We start from the raw sequence: 24,995 nt of genomic DNA on the forward strand, positions 1-24,995 counted from the left end.
CTACAAGGACGGCAATATAAAGTCAATTTTGAAAACCATGAATCGCAACCATACAATATAAATCACGGAGTAAAACAAGGATCTGCCCTCTCCTCTACTCTCTTTAATATTTATATCCTCCCTCTTTGTCACCTACTGACAGAACTTGGCCTTATGTACTTCATCTATGCGGATGACTTACAAATTGTTATCCCCATCACTGACTCCCTTAATGATGCCCTTAAAACATGGGATACTGCCCTCACCGCCATTAGTAACCTCCTTACTAGCATCAATCTGGCCATTAACCCCGATAAAACAGAACTTATGGTCATTTCCCCACAGCATCACAAAAACACAATTGCTGCCACTCACACATCACCCATTCTCCTGACATCACTAACACTGTTAAAAACCTTGGAGTCACATTAGACAACCACCTTAATTTTAAAAAACATATCAACAACATTATTAAAGATGGGTTCTTCAAACTACACACTCTAAAAAAAAATTAAGACCATTACTCTACCAACATGATTTCCGAACTGTACTGCAATCCCTCATTTTTTCGAAAGTTGATTACTGTAATGCCCTTCTCCTAGGCCTGCCCAAAACTACCATTCTACCACTACAAATGCTTCAGAATGCAGCAGCATGCATTCTCACCAACACCAGAAAATCGGAACATATTACTCCCATACTCAGAGATCTGCACTGGCTCCCCATTGCGCAGAGAATCATGTTCAAAACCTTCTCTCTAATACACAAGACCCTACACAATGAAAACATGACATGGTTCAATAATGAACTTTACTTCCACAAACACTCCAGAACCCCTAGAACACAACATGCAGCCACCCTACACACCCCAACACATAAAACCACCACTCGAGTCAACTAGGAAGCGTGCGATAACCATAGCCGGACCGAACTGTTGGAATAATATGACACCGGAGTTATGGCAAGAAACATGCCCAATAAAATATAAGCAAAAACTGAAAACATGGCTTTTCCTACAGGCTTATACTTAACCCTTACGCTCTCCTCTCTCCCTTACTCCTAACAGCCTTGCCCACTAATGTAGATCCCCTTTTTCTCTCTCACCACACCTAACTTTTTGTTGGCAATTATTCATATCGATTGTATATCGATTGCATATCAATTGTATATAAGACTTCTATCCCATTTCTTTCTCTCATACCCAGCTTTTCTCTTTTCCAATTGTGTTTTATAAAATTTATTCTATTTATTTATAGACTTAAATTCAGTGAGATAACAATTTGCTTTGTACCACTATATTATTTTTCCCTTTCATTGTTCCACTGTTCTCTCCCCTCCCCCCCAGTTAACAAGTCTATTGTACAGCACTATTGTATATGTTCGTTAACAAGTTTATTGTAAAGTTTATTGTAAATGTTTATTGTAAAGCACTGTTGCACATGTTCGTTCTATTTGGCACAGCTGCAATGTTTCTGTTAATTGTGAACCGATGTGAGGTTACTAAACAAATGTCTGTATATAAAAACTGCAAATAAATAAATAAAATAATAGCACTTGCTCTTTAAAATAAAATAGCATCAACTTACTTGTAAAATGTAGAATCCAATATTTATCACCCATTTTACTTTGGCTAATTGAGCTGTTCGTGTTTTCACTGTAAAAAAACAAAAACAAAAAACAAACATTGCAATATGGATTATTTATGCCATCATGGTAATGCACATTAGAATACCTGTTTCTGATTCAATACATTTCCAATTAAGCTTTGGTAACAACTGGGAAGCTGCAAACTCAAACTCTGCATGATGTTAATATCAGTCACCTCCTACTGAAGCTGATGGCCTATATTACCTGTGAAATTACCAAATCTGAGCTAGCCCTGGAGCCTAAGATTGCACACAAACACTAGACTGATCAGTAAGAAAAAATTAAGTTTAATAAATTTAAAGCATGATCTCGTTAAAGTCGATAAAGAGAATGTTCCTGCCTTTTTAATATCAATTAGAAAATAGCAGCTGATAACATTAATATCCTATGGTGCCATTTTAATAAAGCAAGCAAATTCCTGTTTAAGCACATCAAAATCTACAAAGCCCTCCATTGCAAAGGATCTACAGCACCATTTCTTTTCCTCTGTCTAAAGAAGAAGGGCAAGCATCGGATTTCTGCTTTTTCTGGTTTCTGATATAGTCTTTTAAAAAGAAAAAAAACACAAAAAAAACCAACCTATTTTCTCTCTAAATATATTTCTAGCCATCTCCCATTCAGCTATAAAAAAAAAAAAAAAAAAAAAAAGTTAAAACTGCGTTGCACAGCAACACTGACCTGCTTTAGAAAACAGAGCAGTCCATTTTTGTCCCCTTTGGAAAGCATAAACCCAATCTATTAGTTCATTTTCTTTGTATATTATTGAAGGCACAATATTCGTCACCACCCTTTTACCCACCTTAAGTCTTCATTGGAAAGGACCTGCTCATTTTCCCCAGCTTCAATACGGGAGAGTTCTCCACTGTGCTCGCTACCCCATATAAAATTTCCATCAGCCAAGTCTGAAATATTTTCTCTTTATGCCCATCTCCAAATTATTTCTACACAGATGAATAAAAGGCAGAACAAGTACCGATTCCCTTAATTAAATGTGTATTTTTCTTTTCTAAATATATATCTCGTCAAAGGGCTCATAACTGAAAACTACAGCAAGACACCTACTCCGCATGAAATAGTGAGATGGAAAGAGGGATATAAAAGAAGGACCAGAAAGGTGAGCTCCATGGAGTTCCTGATTTCCAAAGGCATTCTTTACACAAAGCAAACCTTTCCAAAATGGTTTTGTTTTTTTTTTTATTTATATTTTGCACTAGATACATAGGGAGACTTGCATTTGGGAGTAAGTAAGTAACCTATCTCTAACCTCCCATTCCTATCTAAAATCTTGGAAAAACTAGTCAACTCTCGACTGATTACCTAGAACACAACATTCTTCCCTCCACACAATACGGCTTCCGTAAAAACCTCAGCACTGAAAAATTGCTCCTATCCCTAACTGACACCATTATCAAGAGGATTTGACTCTGGGAAATTCATTTCTTCTCGCCATGTTAGACATTTCCGCTACATTTGATACCGTTAACCATTACACACTAATCAACATCGGAATCTCTGGCACCGCCCTCTCCTGGATCAAATCAAAATTACAAGATCGCCACTACACAGTTTCCACCGGCATTAATGAATCTGACCCAATAAGCCTTGACCGAGGTGTTCCCCAAGGCTCCTCCCTATCCTCCACTCTATTTAACATTTACATGCTCCCCCTTACCACCCTCCTCACCAAGCTTGGCGTAAAACACTTTATCTACGCAGACGACGTTCAAATTCTTTTCCCCTTCACCGACTCCCTCCAAACCGCTCTTCAGAACTGGGAATCATGCCTGACTGCCATCAACCAGCTGCTCACTGACATGCACCTTGCTCTTAATCCACAAAAAACTGAACTCCTTATCATTTCCAACAAACATCCGCCATCCCCCTTGGGTACTCCACCACGTCATTCCCCTCCCACACCCGTAGCCTTGGTATCCATATTGACAACCAGCTCTCTCTCAAACCCTTCACTAAATCTATCCTAAGTGACTGCTACTTCAAACTACAAACCATCAAGAAACTCAGACCTCTCCTATACTTCACTGATTTTCGTACAGTACTACAGTCTATTATATTTTCCAAAATAGACTACTGTAACTCACTCCTTCTTGGCCTACCTGCCACACACACCAGACCATTACAACTCTTGCAGAATGCCTCAGCACGCATCCTTACTAATGCCAGAAAACGTGACCACATTACCCGACCCTCATTGAACTCCACTGGTTGCCAATACAATCTCGTAGCCTTTTCAAAGTTCTTTCCCTTATACATAAAAGCATCAACAATGAAAACACTGACTGGATAAACCACCCTCTAATTCCTCGCACCTCCACCAGACCAACTCGTCCTGCCCTCCAAGGAACTCTCCGTACCCCCTCTATCAAATCCACCAAACTAACTACCACAATGAAGAGAGCGTTTTCACTGGCCGGCCCCACACTATGGAACTCCATGCCCCCAGATTTACGCACCGAGTCTTCCACTCCTAAATTTAAAAAAAAAAGCTAAAAACCTGTTCCTACAGGCCTACCCTTCATGCGATTTCCACCCGCCTGATCACCCACAGAGCGGCAGCTAGTACCACCGATTTGAATTACCTATTACAATATTCTACCACCTCCCCTTGTTTCAACAATTATTTAAGCTTCTCATGCTGTCCCTCCCTCCTCCTAAAACTGTTTCTGTTACACTACTCTGTTAAGATTTTCTCACTCGCAAATCCTGTAACTTTTTTGCCTTCCCAGATACTCAATCATTCTATGGACTCCGTTTCTAACCAAATCATGGTGTATATACCATTGAATCCTGTAAATAGTTTCTCAGTTATCCAGGTTCTCTCCTTATGGTTAGTTATTGTACACTTTGTTCCTGTTCTATGTAATGGCATTGCCAATTAGTTATAAGTTATATGTAAACCGATACGATGTGCAAACAGCTGTCGGTATATAAAATTCTCTAAATAAATAAAAATAAATAAAAGAATAAGGCTGATTATCGCATGTACAAACAGAGGCAAGAGCTATGGATAGTTCTGTGAGAAAAGGAGGATTCTTGTGTGTGTGGGCGACAGATGCTGTCATTTGTCTGTGAGGTGGGGGTGTGTGCACGATGCCTATGAAGGTGGATGTGCATACTGGCGTGTCAAAGGGAGTGTTGATGAAATGAGAGCAGGGGAGTACATTAACATATTTGTCCTTTTTTCTAACTTATACAAGTAAATTTGTGTGTAGAAAAAAAACCCATGTATTTAAGTGAACTTGGATGAGGGGAGCAAATACCATCTTGTTGCATTCGCTATAGTCTACATGCACAGAGAAGTCTAGTCTTACCTGATAATTTCCTTGAATCCTGCTATACCAATCCAGAGTGTGTGTTCTCTCTCTACTAGAAGATGCATGCAGAGGACAATTTTTCTGTAACACTGGTAGTTTTCCACGGTGGAGCTATAGCTAACAGCCAATATTTTTATGGCAAAGCCATTAAAGAAAAAACTCACAATATCCACATAATATGAAACACTTAAAGGATCTTTCCAAACTTTTCTTGGATCAATGATGGAAAAAAGAGGAAGCAAAACAAAAATTCTGGTTGCCTTAAGCTCTGAACAGAGATTCAGAGATTGTGCAGGCCCAACTTCCTTAGGAGGGGCCTGGACTGGTGTAGCAGGATTTAAGGAAAGGAAATCAGCAAAAGACAAATTTTTCCTTCCTTATCTGCTACACCAGTCCAGATGTGTGGGAAGTACCCAAACCCAATTAATCTGGGAGGAAGTTAGGGCTGCTCTGAGAACACTAGCTCCTTGCAAAAGAATGCAGCCTTTGATCATCCAGACTGAATTGTTTAGTGAAAGAATGCAAAGACCACTAAGTGATCAAGTTACAGCTATCCTCCAGGGCAAGAGAAGCAGCTCTGCCCAAGAAGAAATTTGAGCTTTTGCCAAGTATGCCCAAAAGAACTCTGGAGGCTGCTGACCTTCAAATAAGCTAAATCAATTTTCTTTTTTTTAATCATTTAGCCAGAGAGGCTTTAGATGTCACCCTTACAAAACCCTGCAATTATTCTAATTAGATTTCTGCAAAAAGGTTTAGAGATGGCTAAATACCTAAGAACCTGACAGACATCCAATAACCGAAGTACCTCTATAAACAGGAGACAGAAGCCACTTGAAACTTCAGAGAAATCTGGGATCAAACCTGGATGAAAGTCTTTGGAAGGACAAAACATTGGACGTATCCAATAGTGAGAGATCACCCCTTTTAGCATGCTCCAAGTAGATGCTAGACAAATATAAGCAAGCGAAATGGTATTCTTACAGGCCTTCAAAGGAGTAAATATCCCTTACTATGCAATCGCAACCTTTTAAGAACCAGGCTGAAAGATAAATAGAGCTGGACCCACTATGAGAATCGAACCCTGATTTAGTGGACCTTTCTCCCTTAGGAATTGTATCTGATAATTAACCTGGTAGTCTCACAAGATCTGCATGCTAAGAACTTCTTGGCCAATCTAGAGCCATTGGAATGACCCGTGAAAACTCTTCTCAAATCCTCCATCTCAGAAACAAAGGAGAAAAACACAGAACAGATCTCCCTCCTATTACAGCTGTGCCAGAAAGTGCTGCAGGAGTTGTATTTCCAATGATAACTGAAGAACCAGAGGGCTTTGGTATTCTTATGAGTTGACATTAGGACTATGTGTGGAGATTTCCATCAGTCTTCTATATTCTACAAGTGTCTTCCAGCTGAGCTCCCATTTCTCTGGGAACCAACACATATCTGAAGAGAGAGAGACAGACTAGTTATTTCCCAGTCCCGCAATATGAGTTGTGGAAATTACAGAAGATTCTGCTCCACCCATTGAAAATTAGAAGGCTCATTTTCTTGGGAGACCCTTTAACTCCAGGTGACTCCCTGCCTGTTCACATAAGCCACTACCATGGCACTGTAGAAAGAAATCAGAGATTGCAACTTTCTTCATCAAGGACAGGAGATGCAGAGAAGGAAATGCAGCAAAACCAATCTGAAGGCCCAGACATCCAGGCTGTTGATGGACTGCAAGCCCTGTGACCAGAGCTCTCTGGTTTGATAAGTAGGTTCCTCACCCCACCAGTCTTGCATCTGTTTTGAGGAGCACCTACCAAGGAGATTCTAGACTCATTCTCTTCAGCAAGTTTAGTGGTATCTACCCCTAAGAGAGGTTTTGACTCCTCAACCCTGGGAGAAGCAGCTTCTAACCCTGAGATTAAAGGGACCAGCACGACAGACAGAAAAACTGAAGAGGACCTATATGGGCCCTAGCCCACTGAACCAAAATTTAAGGAGTCATGAAGCTCAGGACCTGCAGATAATCCTAAACTCTGGGAACCCTCTGAGCAAGAATTTTCTCTACCTGATTCACGATTGTGATCACTCTTTCCTGAGTCAAAGATTTGGCCTGCTTTGACATCAAATAGATCCTAGGCGTTCTGGAGACTGGGAAGAAACAGCTTGCTCTTGGCAAAGTTCTTTACCCAGTCCAAACTTTCTAAACTTGTACAACTCAGACACCATACAGGCCTTCCTTGGTCCTGTTAAGCAAAAATCGCTGAGGTATGGACAAAAATCAATCATCCACAATCACCACATGCAATCTCCTGCATGGCATGTTATTTCTTTCTTGTTAATCAGTCTCTTACAATTGCAAGTTCCACACTAAAATTATACCCCTCAAGTGGAATTCTTTGCTTCTCCGGCCAGCAGCTCTTGCATATCCCTTCTCTACAAGCAGCCTACCTGCCTACAGCTTGAGAGCGAGCTTTTTCTATACTGGGTCAAGTCCTTTGGAACCCCTTTCCTTTACAACTTCACAGCATTGAAGATACCAAGTAATTTAAAAAGGCCCTAAACATTTGTGTGTCTTGCAGCCTTTTCCCCTCCTTGTGTCCAATAAATCCATCACATTGCACTCTACTTTGCTCCTGATCCGGGTCTTTACTAGCAGAATGTTTTCCTCTTGCACAATCTGTCTATGGCTTCCAGCAATGCCTAGCATTTGTTTTTCACCTGCGAGATCTTTATGTTCACGTATAAATTTGTATGCAATTTTTGTGTTTTTATGTACCCCAACCCAAACTTTGGAAGGTATAGGCAATAAATAATTTCAAAAAATCCATTGTGTTCATAAGAAAACTATCAACATGTATTTCTTGCATAATGGAGTGTTCTAGTTATTGATGGCACAAGTACTTCCAGTGAAAGGGACATATCCTGTTTGCAAAGTTTAGAAGTTGCCATTGTTTGTTCATGTTCCAACCAAACAGCGCAACCTGTGAGCAGAAAGCCTGGATGTTTATAAAAAGGTATACGAAGAATATCTTCTCTTCACTAAAGAAGTCTTCCTCAAAACATGGGATCATGTTGGATTTCTACCAGTTAAGTATCCTTGGATCATCATCATAATAAGTTTCTACAAATGTTAACTGCATACAAAAAAAGAAAAAAAACCCCAAAACAGATTGTGTGTCAATGACTGGAATTTGCAACAGGGAGGAAAAAAAGCTCTTTTGTCCCCTACTTATTTTATGAAGGCACATTTAAGTGTTTATGCACATCCTGGTCCACATGAATGAGATACTATTTTGACGATGGCTTTAATCAATCAATATTTGCCTTTGGCCTTTCCCTTTAAGGACTGTCTAGTAAATGGCATTGTGTGACATCTGGTGGCAAGAGTACAGCTTGGAGAAGCCTTGAAACATCTGAACTATTCTCAGGGGATTTTCACTTCATTAGGAGCATACCCTACATTTCTGAATGAAGAGGAAAGACTTTAGCTGACCTACAGATTCCTTGCAAAATAGGGCCCCATACTGCAATGTCCACAGCTTTAAAAAAGCTAACAACCTAAGGGACATGATCACCTGAGAGAATTTTCTTTTAAGCAAAAATCAAGAGTCATTCTCACCTTATGATGCCACCTGTCCTTCCTCTAAGGAAGGAGAACCTGTCTACATACATGTTTTCCTTCAGAAAGTCTTCCACAGAGTACCCTGCCCCATACAACAGTGTGGATGATTAGGCTCTTATTGCTCAGTGCCTGAAATGACTAAGTCAGAGCCTTGATTCATGATGGCTGCAGGACCCCCCCCCCCCTCCCTCCCTTCACCAGGCCTCTAAACACAGAAAGCGTGTTATAAAATGCCAAAGAAACACATTTTCTGGGTACAAATCCTGCCCTCTCTCTCTAGGGGATGCAAGACCTCAGCTCAGGAGGAGAAATGAGCAGGAATGACCTACAAGATACATAAACAGGAGCAATGCAGCAGAAGCACTGGCTCACACAAACTCCAAATGCCAACCGGGCTCCATTTCAACATAGCTGTGTAAACATACTAGATGTCTGCAGACAAAGGAAATCAATGGCTGGTAGGTCCTGCTCCTAAACTGGCTCAAAGATACCCCCCTACCACTGTTCCCAGGAGAGACTTACCCACCTTCAGTTGCTTGATTCAACAGAAGCGGCTGATCTCGCCTCTCTTATTTTCTCTCTTTTTTTTTTAAATGTTTAACAAGGCAAGGAACAAATAGTACAATTCATAATTGAAAAGAAGATAAAAAATGATCTGAAGTCGGCAAAACAATGTGACAAGGCGATAGCTAAAGCCAGAAGAATGCTGGGCTCATAGAGAGAGGAAGTGATGATCCCCTTGTACAGGGCCTTGGTGAGGCCTCACCTGGAGTACTGCGCTCAGTTCTGGAGACTGTATCTCCGAAGGGACAGAGACAGGATGGAGGCGGTCCAGAGAAGGGTGACAAAAAAGGTGGAGGGTCTTCATAAAATGACTTATGAGGAGAGATTGAAGAACCTAAATACGTATACCCTGGAGGAGAGGAGGAGCAGGGGTTATATGATACAGACCTTCAGATACCTGAAAGGTTTTAATGATCCATGGTCCTTTTAGAACGGAAAAAAAAATAAAAAACAAACAAAAAAAAACAGTAGAACTAGGGATCACGATTTGAAGCTCCAGGGAGAAGACTCAGAACCAATATCAGGAACTATTTCTTCATGGAGAGGGTGGTGGATGCCTGGAATGCCCTTCCGGAGGAAGTGGTGAAGACAAACTGTGAAAGATTTCAAAGCAGCATGGGATAAACACTGTGGATCCATATAGGCTAGAGGATGGGAATGAAGAGTAGAGCCATGGGGGTGGCTTGCTGGAATGTTAACTACTACCTGGTGATTACTACCCTTACTCAAAACATCCCTTGCATGGTTAATGCAACCCCAACATTGCTTTCTGCTTCAACAGCAAAGGGAAATGTGGAAAAAAGAGGATTTGCATTCAGATAACCAAAAAGGACTGAACTTCACAATCTGAGTAAACAAATAAGCGTGGGGATAGCTTGCTTATTAAGGCGGTTACTACCCTAAACCAATTAAGCCTGATACATCACTTTGAATGCATATACAGCGTTGCTCTATGCTTCTACGGCAGGGGGAAATGTGGAAAAGAAGATTAGCATTCAGACAACAACCAACAAGGCATCCATCTGTGCAATCTGGGTAAGCAAGCATCAGGGTAACTTGCTTGATGAGGCAGTTACTACCCTTAACCATTATGCTCACCTTTGATGAAACTCCAACATTACTCTCTGCATCAATGACAGGGGATGGCAGGAAATTTGAATCAAACAGTTACTAATAAGGGCCCTGAAGTTTGTGGTTGATGAAACAGATTAGTATAGGAAAATAAGTGAGGAAGCTTGCTGGGCAGACTAGATTGGCAGATTGGTCTTTTTCTGCAGTTATTTCTATGTTTCTATAATACCACTTTAGTGTAGCCTCTCAAAATGTGAACGACTACTTATTTCTTCATTTAAAATTTATCCCCATAATTTGCGCTAACCCCACAAATATACATCATTCACACCACATTCACCCAAACCGTAATATTATGATTTATATTCCGCTTTTCACACTTCTTTCAGCGCTTCAAAGTGGATTACATTCAGGTACTGTAGGTATTTCCCTATCCCCGGAGGGCTTAGAATCTAAGTTTGTACCTAAGGCAATGGAGGGTAAAGTGACTTGCCCAAGGTCACAAAGAGTGACAGTGGGACTCAAATCCTGGTTTGTAGCCCACAGCTCTAACCACTAGGCTACTCCTCCACTCCAAGGGTTTAATTTCTCCAACTTTCCCCATAAAAGAAAATATTTTTGATATAATATTGACTTATTGCCTTGCAGTTCTTTGAATTTCAGTTTCTCTATCCTGGCATGTGTCAATACTTCAGTTTACCATTCCGCAAATACAGGTGGTGTTTCCTTATTCCAATAGGATAAGATAACCTTCAAGGCAATAAGTAAAATACTAAGCAATTTAGGAACCTCATGCTGGAAGACTTGGATCATTCAAACCAATGCAAATAAACTTCACTTTCCGTTGGAGAAAATATGCAAAAAGCTCATGTCTAGAGATAGACCAATCATCCTGAAGTTGATGAAAGGTGTGGAACTATTTAAGAGCAGTACCAAATTAACCTATACAAAATCCTTGCCCCTTCCACTTATTAAACATGGCATCCTCTGAACCTCCTGGAAAGTCTGGGTTTCCCACCAAAAAGAATTGGAGAGAGACTGTATTATCCCTCCACAAACAGTTCCTCCACCATCTCTAAGCCCTTCTTAGTGTTGGGAACCAAAAACCCCAAACTCCCCCTGGTAGGCAAGCTAGACCCAGAGAAGTGCAAAACATTCACAGGATGATATGGTCTTGATAATTCCTCTAACAATTTGTCTGGATCAAATTTATTTGACTGCCACCCAATTCTGAATAACATAATAGTGATGCTACATTATAAGCTCTTAAATCAGGAAGACCTAACCCTCTGACTTTTTGCCCTAGAAAGGGATAACACACTGATTCTTGCTTTTCCCTGTTGCCAAATAAGATGTTACCGGGGGATTTAAAGTTTCTTCACCTCCTTATTCCTGATCTATAAATAAAGCATTTCTATAACATATCATCTTTGGAAGCACAAACATATTGACTAAAACACATCTGCCCATCAAAGACAGAGCGTAAGATATCCATCTGTTAAGAAGGCCAGCCACAGATTTTAAAGTACACATAATATTAAAGATAAAGGCCCTTCGCCGTGTTGGCCAGCGAAAATACCAAATACTTCATTTATCATCAGTCAATAGCAGGAAACTTGGTCCCCAGGTAGGAGGCAAAGATGAATCCACCACTAGGGCCTCTGATTTGCTGTAATTTATTTTACGTCTTGAGAAGCTACCAAACCTTTCCAAGGCTTTATATTCTTTATACATTTCTTAGGATTTTTAATAAACAGCAGCATATAATTTGTGAAGAGGCTCAACAATTTCTTTGACCAATAGTGATGCCCTCAAAAAAAATGGTTCATATTCCTCAAGTATTATGCAATGGGCTCCAGAGTTAAGACATACAATAGCAGAGACAGAGGGCAGCCTTGCCTAGTGCCTCTATATAGCTGAAACACATCTGAGATTTCACCATCAACACAAATTTGCACCATAGGTGAGCAATACAAGAATTTAACCCACTGAGTAAATTTACCCCAAACCATATTTTTCCAATGCCCACCACATATTTCATTTTTATTTTATTTTGGATTCTTATATACCGATATTCTTGTATGATATACAAATCATGTCGGTTTACAATACATATAAGGCCAAGCACTCTATCATAGGCCTTTTCCAAATCTAGACTTGCCACAATCCACCCTATCACCTAGCAATGCCAGAACGGCTTTCAACATGTTTGAAGATGAGTGTCTCCCTTTAATAAACCCCATTAGGTTAGCTGGCACCTTATTGGATCATTCTATTGGAAAATATGGAAGCCAGGATTTTTATGTCTCGGTTCAAGAGGTATATGGGATGGTATGAGTCTAAAATAAGGGATTTTTCCCCTAGGCTTAGGAAATAAATTTATAGAAGGCTTCCTCAAAGCATCCTCCAGCATTTGCTGCCTCAAACATTTGTCTCAAAGATGGAATTACCTCCCTTGTCAATATTTTATAAAACTTTGGGCAGAAACCATCCGGACCTGGAGCCTTCCCCAATCTTAACTGGTTGATGGACTAAGTAATTTCAAAGTCTGTAATAGGTGCATTTAGTACCTCCCTTGTCATCTAAACATGGAAAAGCCATGTCCCGAAAGAAATTTTGGGGAGAGTGGGCCAGGTCAGAAAAGATAGTATACAATTGCTTATAATATTCTCCCCAGTGGCCCATACAGTAGTTTCTCCTTGCTGTACATGGGTAGTCTGCGTTTGGGATTTAGCATTTTGGACCAGATTTGCCACTTATTTCCTCAATGAAATAATTTAAACCTATAGTAGGTTAAATTGTTTTTAGCTTTCTGCTCCAAGAGCATGTAATTCTGTTCGAATTTTTTCCATTTCATTACACATATTAGGATCTAGAGATTTGATATGGTTTTCCCTAAGCTGCAACAACTGCTTAGTAAGTTCATAAATTTGACTGGACTACTTTCTCCTTTTGCCCACTTGGTATAATTATTTGTCACCTAAGGGCCGCTTTTGCAGCATTCCAAAACATTAATGCATTAATCTTGACTGAAGTATTCTTGCTCAGGAATTGTACAAACGCTTTGTCATAATATAAGTGGTGAAAATTTCCAAATGGGCTTCCAGATCCCTGGATCAAACAATTTCATCTTCAAAGATACTATTGAATGGTCAGAATACAGGACCTGCAGCATATCACTTGCAAGTCTTAAATCTTTTTTCATTCTCTAGTCCTTCATGCGTATCCACTCTGTTGCAGATCTCTGCAGATGATATTAAGATCTACAAAAGAGTGGACACACCTGAAGGAGGAGAGAGAGAAGAGAGATTTGGAAGAGTAGTCAAAGATTTAGCAACTGGGATTCAATGCCAAGAAGTGCAGAATCATGTACCCGGGGTGCAGTAATTCAAAAGAGCTGTATGTGTAGTGTCTGGGGATCTTATGATAGCGAAGCAATGTGACAAGGTGATAGCTAGAACCAGAAGAATACTGGGTTGCATATAAGAAGATTAACCAGTAAGAAAAAGGAAGTGATTATGCCCTTGTTCAGGTCCTTGGTGAGGCCTCATCTGGAGTATTGTGTTCAGTTCTGGAGCCCATGTGTCAAAAAGGATAGAGACAGGATAGAGGTGGTCCAGAGAAGGGCGAAGAAGATGGTGCAAGGTCTGTATCAGAAGACCTATGAGGAGAGGCTGAAGGATCTGAATATGTGTACCCTGGAAGAGAGGGGGATGCAGGGGAGATGTTACAGACCTTTAGATACCTAAAAGGTTTCAATGATGAACCTTTTCCGTTTGAAAGAAAACAATAGAGCTAAGAGAGTCACGAAATGAAAATCCAGGAGGGATGACTCGGAACAAATGTCATGAAATATTTCTTCATGGAAAGGGTGATGTGGCCTAAATTCCCTTCCGGAGGAGGTGGTGAAGAAAAAAACAGTCAAAGAATTCAAAGGGGCGTGAGATAAGCACTGTGCATCTCTAAAGGCTAGAAGACAAATGAGATGTGTGCAGTGGGGTATGGCTTAACTACCTTTAGCAGAAGGCATGGAGATTACTAACCTTAACCAATATGCATTGATGCTTTTAACGCAACGGCAACATTGTTCCCCATTTAAACAGCAGGGGGATAAGGGGAAATTGATTCAGACAGCCAAGGGCCCCGTCTTCCATGGTCTTGGGATACCTGTTACGCGGACATAAGGGAAAAAACACAGGACTACTTCTATGGCCAAGTCCTAAAGGAAACTAAGAAAGTATCCATGGGGGTAACTTGCTAGTGCGGCGGTTACTACCCTTAACCAAATAAGTCTTGATACTTCTGATGCAACTCCAACACTGCTCTCTGCTTCAACGGCAGGGAAAAAGGGGAATTGGATTTAGACAGCAACAATTGAGGGTCCCAACTTTTACAGTCTGTGGAACTGATGAGCATTGGGGGGGGGGGGGGGGGGCGGGTAACTAGCACAGTGCAGCAGTTACTACCCTTAATAGAAGCATGGGATTACTACCCTTAACCAATAAGCCTTGATGCAACTGCAACACTGCTCTCTGCTTCAAAGGAAGGGGATGAGGGGCTGAAAGGAAAGAAATTTGGATTTAGGGACAACTAACACGAGCCATGACTGTTTAAAAAAAAAAAAGTCTGGGGTACCAATGCGCAGACATTAAGAGAAAAAAAACAAAAAACAACCCCCAAACACACAGGACTGATTCTACAGCCAAGTCCATAAGCAAAGCACATCAAGCAAAACTGACTGATACATGGGGGTAACTTGCACAATGTGGCAGATACCATGGGAACCTTGTTGGGCAGATTGGATGAGCCATCTTTACTTTTCTGTCATCATTTCTATGTTTAGTATCTTGTCAAACCAGAAGTCAGGCAACAGAAGTCTAACCTGGAATAAACCTTATGTGATTGCGAATAAAATGAATTTTTTTTATCATTCATATGAAGGAATCACCAGGAATCAATTAAATGCAGTTCCTGTGTCAGCAGACCCACACCCATATTACTCTGATCTTTCCTGTGGGTTCTAGCAGGTTTGCAATCCACTATGGGATTATCAGTGATGTTAAAATCCACCACACCCCCCACACGATATAGTTGTATATTCTGACCATCTTGCAATTTTAGACGCTAGTGTGGAAAATAATTTGAGAATATTTGTTTGGGACATAGATGTTGGCCAGTAAAAATGTCAGGCCTTTAATATTACCCAACACTGATATATCTGCCATTGCTATTTGAAAATTGACATTCTACTTGAAAAGAAAAACTTGTTAAGACTGCCACACCTCTTTGCCTATAAGGAAACAATGAAAAGAAGCACTCACTCCCTCAACTTGATATATTCAGAAGCATCAAGGTGGGTTTTCTGAGAAAGGAAAATTAGTCCTTACCTGTTAATTTTCGTTCCTGTAGTACCATGGATCAGTCCAGACCGTGGGTTGAGCCTCCTGTCCAGCAGATGGAGACAGACCAAAACTGAAAGGGTATCCTATATCAGGACAGAGCCCTACCCTGCAGCCCTTCAGTATAACCATTGTCAAAGCAGAAAAACAACAAACGTAGATAGGATCAAGCGAGTAACCAAAAAGCTCAATTGAGCAACTCGATAACATTGTAAAGAACATGGTAGAACTAAGTGCTCTTGCATATACTTGGTTCTCAACAACCAAGGCTTCCAGTGTGCAGTAGAAAATGAAGTCTCGACTTCTGAGAATCTGCAATAACCAGCTTCGAGTGAACGGTAATAAAATAAAACCAGGGAAGGGCGTCTGGACTGATCCGTGGTACTACAGGAACAAAAATTAACAGGTAAGAACTAATTTTCCTTTCCCTGTACGTACCCGGATCAGTCCAGACCGTGGGACGTACCAAAGCTTCCTTAAACCGGGTGGGACCGAGACAGTCCCGCTCGAAGCACTTGTTGCGCAAAAGAGCCAAAAACCGGTGCTTGTACATCCAGGCGGTAGTGTCGAGCAAAAGTATGCAGGGACGTGCATGTAGCAGCTCTGCAAATCTTTAGAGGAGAAACAGATTGGCTCTCCGCCCAGGAAGTCGCTTGAGAACGCGATTGAGCCTTTAGGCCCTCAGGAACCGCCCGACCTCCTTCAGCCACTGCGCAATAGTGGTCTTAGAAGCCGGTTTGCCTCGATTAGGACCACTCCAGAGGACAAAAACATGATCCGAGACCAGAAAGTCGTTTGTGACCTGGAGATATTGGAGTAAAACTCGTTTGACATCAAGCCTGCGAAAGTCTCCCCCAACGGTACCCGCAATCTCCTCTGGAGAGAATGCTGGAAGCTCCACAGACTGGTTGACATGGAAAGTAGAGACAACCTTCGGCAAGAAAGAAGGCACCGTCTTGAGGGAAACTCCTGATCGGAAAAATGCAAAAAAGGTTCCAGACAGGATAATGCTTGAATCTCGGAGACCCTCCGAGCAGAGGAGATAGAGACGAGAAAGACTGCTTTGAGCGTGAGGTCCTTTACTGTAGCCCGACGGAGAGGCTCGAATGGTGCCACACAGAGAACCCGGAGGACGAGATTAAGACTCCACGATGGGCAAGTAGAGAGAGCGGGCAGTCGCAGGTGCTTGACTCCCTTCAAAAAACCGAACCACGTCTGGGTGGCCCACTAAGGGATGACCCTCGACCCGTCCTAGGAGAGAGCGGAAACTTGCACGTGCAGGGAACTGAAAGAGACCCTTGGAGAGACCTTTCTGTAGAAAGGAAAGAATCACCAAGAGCGGAGCGTGCTGAGATCCCCGACTCCACACAGTCTCAAAGACTTTCCAAACGCACATGTAAGCTAGAGAAGTGGACTGCTTCTGAGCTCGCAGCAAAGTGGAGATAACCTCCTCCTTATAGCCCTTATGCCTCAGGCGTCTCCGTTCAAAAGCCAGGCTGCTAGACAAAAGCGATCGGCCTGGTCGAAAAATACGGGCCCCTGACGAAGCAGACTAGGAAGATGGCCTAGCCGGAGAGGTCCGTCCGTCGCCAGGTTGACTAGATCCGCGAACCACAACCTGCGAGGCCATTCGGGTGCTACCAGAACCACTGGCCCTCAGTGAAGTTCTATTCTGCGGATAACCTTTCCCACCAGAGGCCACGGAGGAAACACATACAGAAGGATGTCCGCTGGCCAAGAGCCAGAGCATCCACTCCCTCCGAGCCATGCTCTCTCCAGCGGCTGAAGAACTGGTTGGCCTTGGCATTGCGCGAGGTCGCCATGAGGTCCAGGTGAGGGGGACCCCACCTGTCGATGATCAGATCCATGGCTTCTTTCGAGAGTTCCCACTCTCCCGGATGGAGAGACCGACGACTGAGGAAGTCTGCCTGTACATTCTCCTTGCCCGCTATGTGGGAGGGGAGGCAGCCAGGCATTCCAGATGCCGTTCTGCCCAGTCAAGGAGACGGCTGGCTTCTAGAGCCACCAGGCGACTGCGAGTGCCTCCCTGACGGTTGATATAAGCCACGGTGGTGAAGTTGTCGGAGAAAACCCTCACCGCTTTGCTGCATATCAAGGGCAGAAACTCCTATAGAGCCAAACGCACCGCCCGGGCCTCCAACCGATTGATGTGCCAACGAGACTGAACCGGAGACCAGATCCCCTGTGTGGACTGGGATTGGCAGACTGCACCCCAGCCTGAGAGACTGGCGTCCATTGTTACTATCGTCCACTGTGGAGACTGTAGAGGTATTCCCTGGAGAAGATGAGGAAGCGAAAGCAACCGTTGCAAGGTGGCGACGGTAGAAACCGAAAACGGGAGAACTACGTGAAACTGTTCCGACACCAGCTGCCAACAGGATAGCAAAGCTCTCTGTAACGGTCGCATATGGTAGCTTATGAACCTTGTTTTCCCCCAAGGAATTAATAAGCTGCTCAAGGTCCTCTCCAAAGAGCAACTTACCTTTAAAGGGCAACATGCCCAGCCGTGCCTTGGAGGACGGGTCGGCAGACCAATTGCGCAGCCAGAGGAGCCTTCTAGCGGAGACTGCTGGAGACCATCGCCTGGACACGGAGGAGGTTGTAGACTGCATCAGCCCCATATGGTATGACGCCTTCCAAACGTTCGGTCTGCTCAGTCTCTGCAGATGGGAGGTCCTGGGTGATGAGTAATTGTTGAACCCACCTGAGACCTGCCCGCTGCATGAGACTGCTGCAGATAGTCGCCCGGATTCCCAGGGCCAGGACCTCAAAGATCCGCTTTAAATGGGCTTCGAGCTTATGATCCTGTCCGTCCTTCAGAGCTGTCACTCCCACCACGGGAATAGTGGTGTGCTTGGTGACCGCCGAAACGGAAGAATCAACGGTGGGAATCTTCAGCATGTCCAAGAACTACTCCGGGAGGGGATAGAGCTTGTCCATAGCTCTCCCCACCCGGAGTCCTGCTTCAGGAGCCTCCTATTCCTGTAGAAGCAGCAACTTATGCATGGGGTGAAAAGAAAAGCGCTTGCCAGAGCCCTAAGTCCTGCCAGGACCGGGTCCATATCCTTGGGTAAGGAGGCCGTAAGGGTGTCCGCAGGGGGCCCCTCCAGCCCCAACTCCTGAAGGACAAAAGGAATGAGGGGCTCCAACTCTTCCCTTTGAAACATACGGAAGACCCTGGGATCATCCCCTTCCAGGGGCGGGAGCGTGCTCGCCAAATCTGAAGAGGGATCTGGAGTAACTGGGGGGATCAGGGGTAGGGGCCACCCCCCGGGACCACCCACACCCTAACTGACCCCTGGGGCTCCAGGACAGGGAGAACGGGCAGCGGGGACAGATGCGGAATTTTTTGGAGGAAGGGGGCCTGGGAGAGGTTCCTCCTCCTCCTCCCACAAGCTGGCCAAATAGGAGCCTACCTCACCTGGCAGGCAAGCAGAGCAGAGCCCCTCGCACGACGAGGGCTCCCCACAGGCTAGGCAGGCATTTGGCTACGGCATCCCCAACGAAGAGCCGCGAGTGGAAGAAAAAGAAATCAGCTGAGATCTAAAAATAACTGACAGCTCTGCCGGCAGGAGCGTGAAGCCTGCACGCTCCTCTGCGCCTGGCTGCCGGCTAGACTCCAATAGAAAACTAAAGTTTATTTAATTCCTTCCTTTTTTTTTTTTTTTTTTTAAATGAAGCCAAACTGAGGGAAAAGGAAGGCAATGGAGCACTACACTCCCTAGACAGCCAGAGAGGGGAGACGAATGATTGACCACCAGCCTCTGTCCCCACACCCGGGAAGCAATCACGGACTTAGGCTATGCCCAGCACAAGGGGCGAAGCCCTCCTAAGTCCGGCAAGAGCCAGGAGACGGGACTGTCTCCTGCAAAGAAGAGAGGAACTGAAATCAATTAAAAAAAAAAAAAAAGATTTTTTAGGTTATTAGAAAAAAACCTAAGAGACTCCCGAAGGAAATAAGTACTTGCTTGATCCGAAAGGAAGAAAAGGAAAAAAAGGCTGACTAGCCCAAATCAGGAGAACGCAGGGTGAGCTGATCCATTTACTGGAGACAGACAAATACTGAAGGGCTGCAGGGTAGGCTCTGTCCTGATATAGGATACCCTTTCAGTTTTGGTCTGTCTCCATCTGCTGGACAGGAGGTTCAACCCACGGTCTGGACTGATCCAGGTAAGTACAGGGAAATGCAATATCTGTGTGCAACTTTAACCCTGCCAAAAACCTTTTTGATGGGAGAGTGAAGCCCATGAACATTTAATGAGCAGATCTGTAACCCTACTGTACAGCAGAAAAAAAAATAAAACATGCAATTGAGCTAATCCAACCTTATTCCCCCCATGCTGCTTCAACTTTGGAGAAATATGTTTAGGTGGTATAAATATTAAGTTCCATCTTCTTGAGACATCACTATTCATTCTGTTAGGTAGAAAACATCCATGCCAGCATACCACCCCCCCCCCCCCCCCCATACACAACAATCCTAATAAACCCTTCAGCATCCCTTAACTTCCCCACCCTCAATTCTGCAGGCCTGCGAGCTTCCTTTATAACCAGAAGGAAACTTCACATGCCATGAGATGGTTTCTGCACTTGTGTCTGCACTTCCCTCCCTCACAATCCAAGTAACACAAATGTGAAAATAAATCATATCTAAATCCACCCTATTCATATTCCGCCACTCCTAGATCGACATTGTGTTCCCAAACGTACCCTGTACTTTTGCTCCTACAAACAGTAAAGCACAGTTGCTTACCTGTAACAGGACAGCAGGATGTTAGTCCTCACACATGGGTAACATCATACGATGGAGCCCAGCTCGGAAAACTTCTGTCAATGGCACACTGAGCACGGCCAGCATGCCACTATTCGCGCGACCACACGAAGTCCCCATTCAGTCTCATAACCGTGAAAGAATATGAGTGAAAAATAAAACGAAAGGGAAGGTGAACCTAACTCCATGGGGTGGTAGGCAGGATTCCTGAGGACTAACATCCTGCTGTCCTAGGAGAACACCTGTTCCAGGTAAGCAACTACGCTTTCTCCTAGGACAACATAGTTGGCGATTCGATTAGAAACCGAGATAGCAGGGTGGCTGGTAGATGTGAGGACCGCCTGGTAACTTGCCTGCACAGTAGAGGATGACTGGAAGGCTAATCTGCATACTGCTCCCAGCATCCCCCGGGAGAGGAGTCCAGAGGTCACCACAAGCGAATCTCACACCCTTCTATTAACTGAGTGAAGATTAATTTAACGGTGGTTAAAGAGGACTGATAAGTATAGCTGTCAGAAATTTTTGGGCTTATAAAAGTTTGGTAAAAGGTGAAATTAAGGGATATATTCTTTAGAGTTTGTGTGTCTGAGGTGATAAGCAAGCCAGAAATAGTTAATTCTAGTGTCTGTCTTTCCCACCCACTCAACCCTTGATTTTTAGGCACGAGACACTTTCTCATTAAACATCAATCAGGGTCTTATCTAAATCATTCTATTGTACCAGCCCTTATTGAAAGTTTAATCATCCCCTTGTAGGACTCTAGCTGATTAATTAGTAAATTCACCTGTAAATTAAAGTACTCTCATTCCAACTCACTTAGTATCCTAACCTAACTAGGAACTCAATAAAACTAAGATGAAGGCAGCAGTCCAGCAGCAAGAGGGGGACTTTCCAGTCTTTTGCATTGAATGTCACATGTATGATTTTTTACCCACCGGTGAGAGATTGTATGTGTGCACTCAGTGCAAAGAGCTTCTGGCTCTCAGGGAACGAGTCCGATCTCTGGAGGCTAGAGTAGCAGACTTGGAGGAGCTGAGGGAGACAGAGGTACATTGATGAGACCTTCAGGGACATAGTAGCCAAGTCCCAAATTCAGTCTGGCAGCCCCAGTGCTTCCTTGGATCAGAAAGGTCTCCCAATAGGAGAGCATCACCCTGGTGTAGCAGGAAGTGATCCAGTAGCAAGAACCTGCTCTCCAGGTGATGTCCTCAGTGCGAGAGGACAATACAAGTCCCCCAGGGCTACTGCCCAGAGGGAAGGGTTAGGCCGGCCATCATAGTTGGTGATTAGATTATTAGAAATCGAGATAGCAGGGTGGCTGGTGGATGTGAGGATCGACTGGTAACTTGCCTGCCTGGTGCGAAGGTGGCAGACCTCACGAGTCACCTAGATAGGATTATAGACAGTGCTGGGGAGGAGCCGGCTGTCGTGGTACATGTGGGCTCCAACGACATAGGAAAATGTGGGAGAGAGGTTCTGGAAGCCAAATTTAGGATTTTAGGTAGGAAGCTGAAATCCAGAACCTCCAGGGTGGCATTCTCTGAAATGCTTCCTGTTCCACGTGCAGCTCCCCAGAGGCAGGCAGAGCTCCAGAATTTCAATGCGTGGATGAGACGATGGTGCAAGGAAGAGGGATTCAGCTTTGTAAGGAACTGGGGAAATATTTGGGGAAAGGGGAGACTTTTTCAAAAGGATTGGCTCCACCTTAACCAGAATGGAACCAAGCTGCTGGCACTAACTTTCAAAAAGGAGATACAGCAGCTTTTAAACTAGAACAAGGGGGAAAGCCGACAGTCACTCAGCAGTGCATGGTTCGGAGAAATGTATCCTTGAAAGATACTAATGAAACAGGAGAGAGTTAAGGCATCCCAACAGAGAGGTTCCATTAAAAGCAAACAGTCATAAGAACATAAGAAATTGCCATGCTGGGTCAGACCCAAGGGTCCATCAAGCCCAGCATCCTGTTTCCAACAGAGGCCAAAAACCAGGCCACAAGAACCTGGCAATTACCCAAACACTAAGAAGAACCCATGCTACTGATGCAATTAATTGCAGTGGCTATTCCCTAAGTAAACTTGATTAATAGCCATTAATGGACTTCTCCTCCAAGAACTTATCCAAACCTTTTTTGAACCCAGCTACACTAACTGCACTAACTACCTTCTCTGGCAACAAATTCCAGAGCTTTATTGTGCGTTGAGTGAAAAAGAATTTTCTCCGATTAGTCTTAAATGTGTTACTTGCTAACTTCATGGAATGCCCCCTAGTCCTTCTATTATTCGAAAGTGTAAATAACCGAGTCACATCTACTCGTTCAAGACCTCTCATGATCTTAAAGACCTCTATCATATCCCCCCTCAGCCGTCTCTTCTCCAAGCTGAACAGCCCTAACCTCTTCAGCCTTTCCTCATAGGGGAGCTGTTCCATCCCCTTTATCATTTTGGTTGCCATATGCCTATATGTAAAAAAAATCACCGAAGCTAATGATTTCCGAATTATCCCTAACAACTGAAAAACAGGTTGTTAAAACAAGCAAAAACCACACTTTGAAATGTCTGTATGCCAATGCCAGAAGTCTAAGATGTAAGATGGGAGAGTTAGAGTGTATAGCAGCAAATGATGAGATTGACATAATTGGCATCACAGAGACTTGGTGGAAGGAGGATAACCAATGGGACAGTGCTATATCAGGGTACAAATTATATCAAAATGATAGGGAGGATCAACTTGGTGGGGGTGTGGCACTTTATGTCCGGGAGGGTATAGAGTCCAAGAGACTAAATGCTCAGTAGAATCTATATGGGTAGAAATCCCATGTGTGTTGGGTAAGAGTATAGTGATAGGAGTATACTACTGTCCACCTGGACAAAATGATCAGACAGATAATGAAATGCTAAGAGAAATCAGGGAAGCAAACCAATTTGGTAGTGCAATAATAATGGGAGATTTCAATTACCCCAATATTGATTGGGTAAATGTAACATCAGGACTTGCTAGAATCAAAGTTCCTGGATGTAATAAATGATTGCTTCATGGAGCAATTGGTTCAGGAATCAACAAGAGAGGGAGCTATTTTAGATTTAATTCTTAGTGGAATGCAGGATTTGGTGAGAGAGGTAATGGTGGTGGGGCCACTTGGCAACAGTGATCATAACATGATCAAATTTAAACTAATAACTGGAAGGGGACAATAAGTAAATCTGCAGCTCTAACACAATTTTAAAAAGGGAAACTTTGATAAAATGAGGAAAATAGAAAAAAACTGAAAGGTGCAGCTGCAAAGGTTAAGAGTTCAACAGGCTTGGACATTGTTTAAAAATACAATCCTAGAGGCACAGTCTATATGTATTCCACACATTAAGAAAGGTGGAAAGAAGGCAAAACGATTACTGTCATGGTTAAAAGGTGAGGTGGAAGAGGCTATTTTAGCCAAAAAACATCCTTCAAAAATTGGAAGAAGGATCCATCTGAAGAAAATAGGATAAAACATAAGCATTGTCAAGTTAAGTGTAAAACATTGATAAGACAGGAAGAGAGAATTTGAAGTTGGCCATAGAGGCAAAAACTCATAATAAAAACTTTTTAAAATATATCCGAAGCAAGAAACCTGTGAGGGAGTCAGTTGGACCATTAGATGACAGAGGGGTTAAAGGGGCTCTTAGGGAAGATAAGGCCATTGCAGAAAGACTAAATTAATTCTTTGCTTCCGTGTTTACTAATGAGGATGTTGGGGAGATACCAGTTCCGGAGATGGCTTTCAGGAGCGATGAATCAGACGAACTGAACAAAATCACTGTTAACCTGGAAGATGTAGTAGGCCAGATTGACAAACTAAAAAGTAGCAAATCACCTGGACCGGATGGTATGCATCCTAGGGTACTGATCTATTAGTTAAAATTTGTAACCTATCATTAAAATCATCCATTGTACCTGAAGACTGGAGGGTGGCCAATGTAGCCCCAATATTTAAAAAAGACTCCAGGGGCGATCCGGGTAACTATAGACCAGGGAGCCTGACTTCAGTGCCGGGAAAAATAGTGGAAACTATTCTCAAGATCAAAATCGTAGAGCATATAGAAAGACATGGTTTAATGGAACATAGTCAACATGGATTTCCTCAAGGGAAGTCTTGCCTAACAAATCTGCTTCATTTTTTGAAGGGGTTAATAAACATGTGGATAAAGGTGAACCGGTAGATGTAGTGTATTTGGATTTTCAGAAGGCGTTTGACAAAGTTCCTCATGAGAGGCTGCTATTAAAAGTAAAAAAAAGTCATGGGATAGGTGGTGATATCTTTTCGTGGATTGCAACTGGCTAAAAGACAGGAAACAGAGTTGGATTAAATGGTCAATTTTCTCAGTGGAAGGGAATGGACAGTGGAGTGCCTCAGGGATCTGTATTGGGACCCTTACTTTTCAATATATTTATAAATGATCTGGAAAGAAATACGACGAGTGAGAATCAAATTTGCAGATGACACAAAATTGTTCAGAGTAGTTAAATCACAAGCAGATTGTGAGACTGGAAAATTGGGCATCCAAATGGCAGATGAAATTTAATGTGGATAAGTGCAAGGTGATGCATATAGGGAAAAATAA

General features: G+C 43.0%; 1 protein-coding gene across 3 annotated transcripts in view; it reads right to left on the reverse strand.

Annotated features, from left to right (window-relative positions):
• Positions 1 to 24,995, reverse strand: part of GET1 (guided entry of tail-anchored proteins factor 1) — an 86,334-nt gene that overhangs the window by 40,351 nt on the left and 20,988 nt on the right. For all 3 annotated transcript variants that reach the window (XR_003852809.1, XM_029578262.1, XM_029578263.1), the window contains exon 3: positions 1,566 to 1,633. Coding sequence is in view for 2 of the 3 variants with exons in the window: in XM_029578262.1 (XP_029434122.1) it covers positions 1,566 to 1,633 (68 nt within the window). In the remaining variant the exon portion in view is untranslated. The remainder of the gene's footprint in view (positions 1 to 1,565; positions 1,634 to 24,995) is intronic.

The sequence above is a fragment of the Rhinatrema bivittatum genome, chromosome 15, assembly GCF_901001135.1.
Source record: "Rhinatrema bivittatum chromosome 15, aRhiBiv1.1, whole genome shotgun sequence".
In the NCBI taxonomy this organism is placed as follows: domain Eukaryota; kingdom Metazoa; phylum Chordata; class Amphibia; order Gymnophiona; family Rhinatrematidae; genus Rhinatrema; species Rhinatrema bivittatum.